This window comes from Cebus imitator, unplaced genomic scaffold (genome assembly GCF_001604975.1).
Source record: "Cebus imitator isolate Cc_AM_T3 unplaced genomic scaffold, Cebus_imitator-1.0 Scaffold219, whole genome shotgun sequence".
In the NCBI taxonomy this organism is placed as follows: Eukaryota; Metazoa; Chordata; class Mammalia; order Primates; family Cebidae; genus Cebus; species Cebus imitator.
The window spans coordinates 3,308,296-3,320,323 of record NW_016107534.1 but is presented as its reverse complement, the minus strand read 5'-3'; the positions used below and the strand labels follow the sequence as shown (position 1 = coordinate 3,320,323).

The 12,028-nt window shown below is 48.9% G+C and overlaps 1 protein-coding gene across 1 annotated transcript in view; it reads right to left on the bottom strand.

Moving 5' to 3' along the window:
- Window positions 1-5,468, bottom strand: part of SMO (smoothened, frizzled class receptor) — a 27,499-nt gene extending 22,031 nt beyond the window's left edge. The window contains exon 1 of the mRNA XM_017549542.2: window positions 4,499-5,468. Coding sequence (XP_017405031.1) covers window positions 4,499-4,835 — 337 coding nt within the window. The 5' untranslated portion in view covers window positions 4,836-5,468. The remainder of the gene's footprint in view (window positions 1-4,498) is intronic.
- Between the last annotated feature and the right edge of the window lie 6,560 nt (window positions 5,469-12,028).

The window sequence follows — 12,028 nt, the reverse complement described above, 5'->3', positions numbered from 1 at the left end:
TCTGAAAATAACCCACCATCACCAAAAACATTCCTCCTCTCACCCCTCAATTCAACATGTGAAAGGCAAACAAGAAATTCCTCCCAGCCTTTGTCTCTCTCCTACTTACCTGCACCTGGGCAGGGTGACAGGGCCACACACCCATGTACCACTCAGAGCACACAGTGGTCAAGCCAGCTACGTGCTGGCTCTCAGGGACCTATCGCCACTGCCAGCTGCAGACCTCTCTGCTTTTTTGCCCCACTTAGTAAACCAGGTGTAGCCTAAGATGGACCACGGCCTGGACATTATGTTTGTCTGGTCAGCTTGGAATGCCCGGGAGGAGGCATTTCCAGCTGTAAAGGGGAGAGATGCTAAGTGACTGAAGAAGCCTGAGGCCAGAGAGATGAAAGACAGAGGAAAGACCTGAGGTCTATACAGACCTAGAAATTGGACCAACCTGAGCTATAAACTTTCTCAGGCAATGGCATCCTTCCAAAGCCTCAGTAGTCAGGGCTAAGGAAGCACACGGTGGCCAGTTCTCTCCAGCAATTCCTATTTCCAGATCTGCCAAGAATCTCCGCATAGATGGCCAACGAGCATCTCTAATTCATATGGCCAAAATCAAAGCCACATCTCCTTCCTAAACTTCCTCCTCTAGCATTCTCTGACTTAGCGAAAGGCAACGGCACCACCTTCCATCCAAGCCTGAAACCGGAGGCCTCCTGCTCACTGAGACCCCATATCTAACTCATCAGTGTCCTATTAGCTCTACCTCTGAAAGTTAGTGGGATCTGCCCACTCCCTCTATCCTGTTACCCAGTCCAGACCACCATCATCTCTTACTAGGGCTACTTCAACATTCCCTACTGAAGAAGCCAGGCTCCAGGCGTTCCCTGCTCCTGTGGCTTCTTCACACCACACACAAAGAGATCCAGTTAAAATGCAAAGATGATTACATCTCTCGCTTGCTTAAAAGCCTTCAATGGGCCAGGTGCAGTGGCTCACACCTGTAATCGTGGCTGAGGCGGGCAGATCATGAGGTCAGGAGTTCGAGATCAACCTGGCCAACACAGTGAAACTCCATCTCTACTAAAAATACAAAAATTAGCTGGGTGTGGTGGCACGTGCCTGTAGTCACAGCTACCTGGGAGGCTGAGGCAGGAGAATCATTTGAACCCAGGAGGCAGAGGTTGCAGTGAGCTGAGACCACGCTATTGCACTCCAGCCTGGGCGACAGAGTGAAAAAAAAAAAAAAAAAAAAAAAAAAAAAAGGAAAGCCTTCAATGGCTCCTTACCACCCTGGCTAACATCAAAACTTAATATGGGATATATGTCCCTTTATTTTCTAATTCTCTAGATCTTATCTCTTACAATTCCACCCCTCACATGCTTTGATCCAGTTCTACTGCAATTCTTACACTTTCTTTAAAAGGACCAAGCACTCCTTCCTCTACATCTTTGTACATGCTATTTCCTCTTCATATCCCTTCACACCTCAGCTTTCCCTCGGCCAGGCATTTCCTGCTTATGTGTCAAGTTATGGGTTCAATGTCAGTTTTTCTGGGGATGTTCTTTGGGTCCTTTTGCTTTTTCAGCACCCTAAAATGCTGCGGTACCTCTCACAAGTATTTCTAAAGCCTGTTGAATTGTCTGTCTTCCTCTTTTTTTTAAAGACAAGGTCTCAGGTTGGTCTCAAACTCCTGGGATTCAGCAATCTTCCCACCTCAGCCTCTCAAAGTGCTGAGATTACAGGTGTGAGCACCACACCCAGCCTCTCTTCCTCTTGATGACAGAGGATCATGTCTGTATTCCTCATCTTTACATGCCCAGAATGTGACATATGGCAAACATTCAATACATAACTGAATGCTTGAGTGGAAGCACGGCTGTGTGCTCAGTACTTGGAGGCTTTGAAAAAAAGTGAAGACCCAGTCCCTACCTTCAAGAGTTTACCAATGAAGGCAACCTGATAATCTTCATCCTTCACCCACAAAAACACCTGTAAGAGCCAGGTGACACTGACCAAGTCTAATGCAAAATCAAGATCACTAACTCAGGACAGAATAAATCACTTGTCAGAGGCTACCAGCTGATGACCTGACTGTGATTCTCACACGAGGCTTGGGTTCGCTCTACCTACCCATTACCCAGCTCAAGCCAACACCTACTTCTGGCCCCACTTGAGCGACCCAAGCAGAAAAAGTGCGACTGGAACGCATATGGAAACAGGAATGAGCAGAGGGATGATGGTTAGCAGCAAAGAGCTCACAGTGAACTAATGGAACTAACAGCACTGGGCTCATGCTGGCCTCTCTGTAGGAGCCTACCCTGCCAAAAGGCACAGTTAGTGAGATTTCAACTTACACAACCAGCAGATGGTTTTAACTCATACACGTTCAGCTTAAGCTACTTCTGTCTGCTCAGCAGCTGCTCTCAAGAGGATGGGCTGGAAAGAGGTTCATACCCTTCCTCCTTGATCAGATGGTAACTACACAGAGGCCACATCAAAAACATGCATTTAACTTGGGAGAATTAAACCATGGGCCTCTGCTAACTCAGTAAAAACAGGGACAGAAAGACTATCCTTTGAGAGCAACTCAGAACTGGGTGACATTCTAGTGCTGAGAGATTTGGACTTTCCATACAGCTGGCTTCTAAACTCAAGTCTCATTTCAGGCAGTGCTCAAAGCGACCTTGCTTAATCTTACTTTGGTGTTTTTGTTTGCTTGTTTGTTTTTGGAGACAGAATCTCACTCTGTCACCCAGGCTGGAGTGCAGAGGCATGATCTCAGCTCACTGCAACCTCTGCCACCGGGGTTCAATGGATTCTCCTGCCTCAGTCTCCTGAGTAGCTGGGACTACAGGCGGATGCCACCATGCCTGGCTAATTTGTTTGTATTTTTCGTAGAGATGGGGTTTCACTGTATTAGCCCGGATGGTCTCGGTCTCCTGATCTCCTGAAACGACCGCCTTGGCCTCCCAAAATGCTGGTATTACAGGCAGGAGCCACCGCGTGCCCAGCCTCTTTTATTATTTTTCTTTTTCTTTCAGTCTTTTGCCTGAATGTAACTTTAAAATTACAATTATTATCTTCTATCTATACCCCTTCTTATATATGACTATACATGTGCACTACATGTAATAAATTTATGCAAACATCATAAAAGGAGTATATATGCAAAACCTCATTGACCTTACATTACAGTAATCTGCAGTTTTCAAAGCCACTGTTGATTACACATGGTTTCTGTCCAATGTGCTGTGCTGACTTTAGAACCTGATCCCCACAAAGGATGCAGCTCCACCTCATGGGTACCATGGATACCATCCTTCAGGTTCCTCCTCCAGCATCTGAACCGAGCCAGGAACCTTATCACCTTGTCCAACATCTGACAAAGGCTGAGAACTCTAGTGGCCAGATTGTCAATGACAGGTGGCCTACATACACTCCCTACATGAGGGTCCTCACCAGCACCCTGGGCAGAGCTAAGACATGGGGTACCCCAGAACTGTCAAAAGAAGGAGGCTCCAGGTCTGCTCCTGGCTCCTGGTTCTCTTTTCTTGTTCAAGGACAGTTTTAGAATCACACTGGCCAGAAGTGAGGGCTGATAAGGCCAGCTCCCTTCCCCAGCACACTCTACGCCTCATCTAGAAAAGTGACAGGTGGGGAGAGAGTCTACTCCACACTGCTAAGGAAGGACATTTGGGTTCAGTGTGAAGCTTTTCCGACTCTGCCCCTCCAGTGAGGGGGTTCCGGGAACACAGAACCGTCCTTCCACAGCCCTAACCAGCCTCGGTAACCAAATTTCCAAAAAACACAAAAATAATTGTTAGAAAGGTCTTATTCCTTCACAACCTCCTGCGTGCATCACAGTGCCCATTTTTCAGATGCACAAACTGAATGAAATCTCCTGCGAGAGCCTGACAAGATCACAGTTCTCTAGGCTTCCTTCCTGTCTCCCAAATCAAGATTTCCAGAACTTTCTGGTTACCTTTTAATAATTCATCACTAGGGAAGTTACTTTTCCTTCAAAACTTCACTCGATTTGTCCCCCTGCCCTTCCCTCCAAATGCCTAAACCTTTTCCACCGTCATCCCTCTCCTTTTCCTGTCCAAACTCCAATTTCCCCAGGGTCTTGAACACCTCCTGGAATCCCCGACACCCTGCTTCCAGAGTAGGTGGAGCATCTCTTCTTACAAAATGTCTTTTCCCTTCGCTTAAGCCCCCTCCTCACGGGCCCTTCATCCCCGCCATCCTTTGCTCACCCACCAGCTCAGACCCTTTGTAACTCGCTTCGTCAACTTCCTCGCCCTCCTTCGCCCTCGCTTCCCCATGACCAAGGGTCCCATCCTGCACGTAAACCTGCCCCCCAAAGTTTCGGACTCTGTCCCTCCAACTCTCTCGGGTGCTGTCCCCGCCCTCTCCGAAGCTCAGGCCTGAGCCTATTCTTTCCAAGGATGCCCCCATCCCACCGCGGCACCCCCTGCCCCCCAGACCCAGCTCCGGCACACTTACCCGACCAGAGCACCAGCTTGCCGTGCGCTTCCTCCTGGGAGTCCGAGTCTCCGGCCAGCAGCGTGGAGGTGGCCCCGTAGGGCAGCACCGAGCCCAGACACACGTTGTAGCGCAGCGGCTCGCAGGAGGCAGCCCGGCCGCAGTGGCTCAGCGGCGGCGGCGGGCCAGTCACCGCCGCGCTCCTCCTCGCGCTCCCGCCCGCGCTCCGCGGCCCAGGCCCGGTCGCGTTCCCACTCGAGGCCGCCCCCCGACCCGGGCCCCCCAGCAGCAGCAGCAGCAGCAGCAGCAGCCCCAGGAGCTGGAGCTCCGGCCCCCGTGCGGGGCGGGCAGCGGCCATGGCCAACCCCGCCAACTCAGCAAAAGCTCCGGCGCCCTCGCCCGCTCCTCGGAGCCCCCAGGCCACACGCACGACCCCGGCGGGCCGCAGAGGCGGCTCAGGCGACCTGTGCGCCCAGGGAATCCGGGCGCGGGCCCCCCCGGACGCTTCGCGCGCCCCGGCCCCTCGGCGCCCAACTTCGCAAACTTCGGAAACCCGGGCCCATGTTGGGCTGCGGAGGCCGGGCCGGGATGCACAACTCCCCAAGCCCTCGCCTCGCAGTCCAAGTTTGTCTTCAGCCCTGGGAGCCCCCTGAACCCTTAATCCCTAGCCCCATTGCCTCTCCCACCATTAAAACCAACTCCCAGCCCCGCGAGGGAGGCCAGGTGCGAGCCGGGGTTGGAGTGCGGCTCCGGCTTTGCCCCCGCGCCAGCCCGCGGCCCAGCAGCCACCTTCGCCCGAGCGCGCCGCAGCCCCCCGAGCTCTCCCAGCCGACAACCCGGCTCCTTTGTTGCTCTAGCTCGCTGGGCTCTCTGGAATGCACGGGCCTCGCGGAGCCAAGCCCGGCCCCCCCTGCGCCGAGGCTGGGGGAGGGACTGGACGAAGGAGGGGAGTGGTGGAGAAGGGAGGCGGGAGAGGAGGAGCGCGAGCTTTTGCGTCCCCAGCGCCCGGAGGGGCCCGGGCTGGGGGGGTATCTGGTGACCCCGCCTGCCGCCGCCCCGCGCCGGGGAGAAAGAGATGGGTGGAAATCGTGGGCCAGACCTGCAAGGAGAGACTCGGCGGAGACCTTGGTTGGCCTGAGGTCGTCTGCAGGAAGCGGACTTTTCTCCTGGCTTAGGGTGGAAGAGACAGGGGATGCCTGAAGTCAACGGGGTCTTCTATTCCATCCCTGCCCCATTCTCCAGTCCGGCCAGTTTTTCCTGCTTCAGGTTAGATTTTCCAACTTATCCCGGGGCCCCAAGAATAAGAAGCTATGTTTGGGGTTTGCGCTTCTCCAAATCCTTCCAGTTCGGGATCTTTGAGATGACCTCAGAGTCATTTCCAGCAGCTGCTCCGGTTGCTGTTACCTGTGGCAACAGGTGTCTAGGAAATAAACTTGTCAAGATGAAGGCTTTACTGCTACAAATATGTGAAGTCTGAACTGTGGTTCCCAGGGACTGGCCTTGGTTATGTGAGAAGGAAACCAGTCCTTTGATGGCCCTGCCGCTCATCTGCTATTGGGAGGTTTCTGCTGCCCCTCTTCACCACGCTGCTCACTCCTTTGCCTTTCCTTGCTCCTTTGCGCATCACGCCTTTGGTCGCCACACTTAATTTCCCACTGTAACAGTTTACACCTGCATAACCAAGTACAACCCAGTATAACCACCAAGGCTCCAGCCAGGAGAGTGGACTTGCATTGAGCAATTTTTTTTTCTTTTTCTTTTTCTTTTTTTAAGGAGTCTTGGGCCAGGCGCGGTGGCTCACGCCTGTAATCCCAGCACTTTGGGAATCCGAGGTGGGTGGATCACCTGAGGTCGGGAGTTCGAAATCAGCCTGACCAACAAGGTGAAACCCCATCTCTATAAAAAAATAAATAAAATAAAAAAGAACGAGTCTCTCTCTGTTGCCCAGGCTGGAGTGCAGTGGCACGATCTCGGCTCACCATAACCTCCGCCTCTCAGGTTCACGATTGTCCTGCCTCAGCCTCCCAAGTAGTTGGGACTACAGGCACGTGCCACCATGCCCAGCTAATTTTTGTATTTTTAGTTGAGGCGGGTTTTCGCCATGTTGGCTAGGCTGGTCTCAAACTCCTGACCTCATGATCAGCCGCCTTGGCCTCCCAAGCACTAAGCTACTTTTTTCCTTTTTGCTGATTGGGCAGCACAGCAGGGTGGGTTTTCCTTTCTTACTTGTGGAAGACTCACTCATGGCCTAGCTGTAGTGGACTAGTTCTGTTACTTTGGACAGTTTAAGTGTGTATTAGCTACTGCACTTCAACTAAATCCTTAGTTGGAAAGTGAGCCCTAGAGAAAAAGAGAGAAAGGGAGAATTTAATTCAATTTAGCAAGCCTTTCTGAAATTCCAGCATGTACATAGCATGGAGACATCCTGGAAGAACTTGAAGACTTGCATTTTCCTGTGGAGATAGGGCTTGCCCTCGAGAAACATGGCAGCAAACAAAACAGCAACAGTTCCTCCTCCAGGTCAGGGACTTTGTCTTATTTTCTTTGTGTCCACAAAACATCTAGTTCACTTGGGCATACACATTAATCACTTGATACATAAGCTGCCAAAATAAGGCCTACTGTGAGTATGCTATAGTAATACAGGACAGAGGTCAGCATGAATAGAAGTGGAGGATGGCAGAGCACAGGGGCTCATGCCTGTAATCCCAGCACTTTGGGAGGCCGAGGTGGGTGGATCATGAGGTCAGGAGTTCAAGACCAGCCTGGCCAACATAGTGAAACCCCATCTCTACCAAAAATCCAAAAATTAGCCGGGCATGGTGGTGGGTGCCTGTAGGCCCAACTTACGTGGGAGGCTGAGGCAGGAGAATCGCTTGAATCTGGGAGGCAAAGTTTGCAGTGAGCCGAGATTGTGCCACTGCACTTCAGCCTAGGCAACAGAGCAAGACTCCATCTCAAAAAAAAAAGAAGTGTTGGAGGTGGGTTTTGAATCCAGGACTAAAGTGTTAAGTAGGAGTTAGAATCAGGACATAGGGAATAAGATAAGTAGGGAAACTGATTGGTACGAAGCCTCAAATAACACAGAATTAATGGTCAATGCTCTTGGTGGTAAGGAAACTAAAGTTTTGACTAGGGGAATGATATTAATCTTGACTTGTTAATAAGGTGATGTGTTTGGATCTGTGTCCTCACCAGATCTCATGTTGAATTGTAACCCCAGTGTTGGAGGTGAGTCCTGTGGGAGGTGACTGGATCGTGGAGGCAGTTTCTCATGAATGGTTTAGCGCCATCCTCTTGGTGCTGTTCTCATGACAGTGAGTTCTCACGAGGATGACTTAAAGGGTGTGGGATCTCTCCCCCTTCTTCCTCCTGCTCCAGCCGTGTAAGATGTCTCACTGCCCCTTTGCCTTCCACCATGATTAGAAGTTTCCTGAGGCCTCTCCAGAAGCAGAAGCTGCTATGCTTCCTGTATGGCCTGCTGAACCATGAGCCACTTAAACCTCTTTCTTTATATATATATAAATTACCCAGTCTCAGGTATTTCTTTTTTCATTTTTCTTTTTTTTCAGACAGAGTCATGCTCTGTCACCCAGGCTGGAGCACAGTGGTGCAATCTCGGCTCACTGCCACCTCCAGCTCCCAGGTTCAAACAGTTCTCCTGCCTCAGCCTTCCGGGTAGCTGGGATTACAGACACGCACCAGCACACCAGGCTAATTTTTGCATTTTTAGTACAGACAGCTTTTCGCCATGTTTCCCCAGCTGGTCTCAAATTCCTGACCTCAAGTGATCCACCCACCTTAGCCTTCCAAAGCGCTGGGATTACAGGTGTGAGCCACTGCGCCTCACCAGTCTCAGGTGTTTCTTCAGAGCAATGAGAGAACAGACTAATACATAAGGCAGCATGAGGATGGCATGAAGGGCAAGAGGCTGGAGACCAGGGGCCACTTTAAGGGAAGTCACCGGTGATTTATGGAAGAAATGAAAATAGACTATGTCATCAGGGCATAATATTCCTACTGGAAAAATAACTGGAAATGTTATGACCTACTTCAGTTATTTCTTTCTGTGATGTAATAAAATGGCTACTATAACGTGTCCAAGTCCAGCCTGTAGAGAAAGTTGCCTTGGAGTCTGATGACTCACCTGATGCTTTGCTTTGTGAACTATCTGCACTTATTTTCTGTGTGTGTGTGTGTGTGTGTGTGTGTGTGTGTGTTTCTTTTTGCTTGTTTTTGCTTTTCTCTCTACCTTCCTGAGTGAGCAAGAGTAAAATATCTGGTTGTTACTGTGTCAGTCGTGAAGCCCCGTGGGATTCCCTTACTATTTCACGTATTAGGAAGGAACTTACACATGTGTTCAGGTGGCCCTTACTTGTCCACCCCAAAACATCAGTAGGTAATTCTTCAAGGATATAGGCTCTCCCATGTCTTGTCTGAGCTTTCTCGGGAAGTGTGAGGAAGATTTGCATTGTGGGAATAGAATGCCTTCACACTGGAGATAGAAGAGGCAAATGGAGGCTATCCTGAGACACTATCTTCCAGCCAGAATGCTCTTCCTTTCTGGTGTTGGGGGTTGGAGAGAATATCCTCTAAGTTCTCAATGCTCTCTCTGTGTATGCGTGTGTGTGTGCATGTACACTCATGCACACGTGTGCTCCTATACACACTTCACTATTCCTTTGTGGGAATGCTGCTGGTCTAGCAAACGGTAGCAGGAAGCCAGACTAAGAAAATGCTCCTAGTACTGTCCACAGCTACCAGGTCAGGTTCCCATTAGTGACAGCTGCAGCGATGTGCTAGCTCCTAGATACGGAAGAAAGTAGAAAGAGATTCAGGAATCCTGTCATTTTAGAGAAGGAAAATGTTCAGTGGGGACTGGGGAGACAGAATTTCCCAGTAGTTCATGAATGGTATTCAGGTTCCTGGAGAAAGTTCACGCATCCCCTCCTGTAGACATAGCAAGACTGCCAGTGTCTGTTAGGCTCCGCAGAGTGACTTGGCACATTCAGGTCTCCAGCCTGGTGGCAGGCTTCGAAGTGCTTCTCTCCCAAGCCTGAGCCATGCCCCACCCAGTTCCTCAAGAGTCTTAGCCCCAACTGCATGTCCTAACACAGACTTTTTGTCAGGGATGAGAGGCTGTCCTGTCTTGACAATGCATTTCAGTACTTGATTTGTTACAAGTAGCTTCTTGATTTCTGAGTCATTCTCATCAAGTATTTTGAGGTCACACATTCAATGTTGACTGCTATTTGCCTGTGGGCCCTCCAGTCAAAGAGGGTTGATGTGAACGTCACTATGGGCTATCCATGGGTATCCCTGAGACCATGGCTGCCTCCTATGGTTCAGTTGTTACACTGGCCAAATTGGGAGCATAACTGTTGCAGTGCTCCAGTTTTTTGTTTTTGTTTTTGTTTTGTTTTGTTTTTGAGATGGAGTCTGACTCTATTGCCCAGGCTGGAATGCAGTGGTACAATCTTGGTTCACTGCAAGCTCCGCCTCCCAGGTTCAAGTGATTCTCCTGCCTCAGCCTCCCAAGTAGCTGGGATTACAGGCATGTGCCACCACACCCGGCTATAGGAGAGACAGGGTTTCTCCATGTTGGCCAGGCTGCACTCCAACTCCTGAACTCAGGTGATCTGCCCACCTCGGCCTCCCAAAGTGCTGGGATTATAAGCATGAGCCACTGCGCCCAGCTGTGCTCCAGTTCTTTTTTTTCCCAGTGCTCCCTATTTTGCAGTTAAGAGCATTGAGTCAAAGGGAAAGGGCAAAATGGTAAAGGGCCCAATAAACAAGCTCCTCAGAGAGACAGCATAGTAGATTCGGAATTAGAGCCCTGAGTTGGGCCTTACTAACTATGTACCTTTGACAACTTATTCTGAGCCTCAGTTTCTTCCCTTCCAAAAATGAGAACATTATCAGTTGTGTTATTTATACACTAGTGACGAACAACCTGAAAGGGAAATTAAAACAGTAATACCATTTACAATACCACCTAAAAGAATTAGGGCCAGGCGCGTGGTAGCTCACACCTGTAATCCCAGCACTTTGGGAGGCCAAGGCGGGTGGATCACCAGAGGTCAGGAGTTCGAGACCAGCCTGACCAACATGGTGAAACCCTGTCTCTACTAAAACTACAAAAAGTTAGCCAGGCATGGTGGCATGTGCCTGTAATCCCAGCTACTCAGGAGGGTGAGGCAGGAGAATTTCTTGAACCCAGGAGGCAGAGGGTGCAGTGAGCCGAGATTGCACGACTGCACTCCAGCCTGGGCAACAGAGACTCCATCTCAAAAAAAAAAGAAAAGACTGTAAAGGAAAAAATAGAGAAATTGGACTTTATCAAAATTAAGAACTTTTGTGCATCAAAGGACCAAATGACAATGTCAAGAAAGCAAAAAGATAACCTTTAGAATGGGAGAAAACATTTGTGAAACATATGTCTGATAAGGCATTCACATCCAGAATAGAGAACTCCTGAAACTCAGTAACAATAAAAAGAGAAACGACCCAACTAAAAAGGGGACAAAGAAGATACACAAATAGCTAATAAACACATGAAAAAATGCTCCACATCACTAGCCATCAGGAAAATGCAAATCAAAACCACTGTGAGATACCATTTCACATTTATTCACATAATTACGATTATAATTAATTTTTTTTTTTTTAGATGGAGTCTCGCTCTGGCCCCAGGCTGAAGTGCAGTGGCGCGACCTTGGCTCACTGCAACCTCTGCCTCCCAGGTTCAAGCAATTCTTCTACCTCGGCCTCCTGAGTAGCTGGGATTCCAGGCTCATGCCACCACTCCTGGCTAATTTTTGTATTTTTTTGTTAGTAGAGACGGGGTTTCGCTTATTGTTGGCCAGGCTGCTCTCGAACTCCAGACATCAAGTGATCCACTCACCTTGGCCTCCCAAAGTGCTGGGATTATAGGCGTGAGCCACCACACCCAGCCAGGATGATTATAATTAAAACAAGCACAGAAAATAACAAGTATTGGTGAAGATGTAGATAAAATGGAACCCTCATGTATTACTGGTAGAAATGTAAAATGGTGCAGCTGCTGTGGAGGACAGTTTGGTGGTTTCTCAAAATGCTAAAGATAGAACTAACATGTGATCCAGCAATTCCACACCTAGTATTATATGTAATCGGAAAGAATTGAAAGTAGAGACTTGAACAGACATTTGTACATCAATGTTCACAGCAGTATTACTCACAATACCTAAATGGTGGAAATAACTCAACTGTCCATGAATGGATGAATGGATAAACAAAATGTGGTACATCTGTAATAACAGATATATTATTAATATACTGTAATTATTAATATACTATAAAAATGGTATATTATTAAGCCATAAAAAAATGAAATTTTGAAATAAGCCAGACACACACACAAAAAATATCGTGTGATTCCATTGATTTCAGGTGCCCAGAATAGGCAAATTCATAGAAATAGAAAATAATAGAAGTTTCCAGGGGCTGAGGTAAAGTGGTAAAAAGGAGTTTATTATTTAACAGGTACAGAGTTTTTGTTGGAGGTGATGA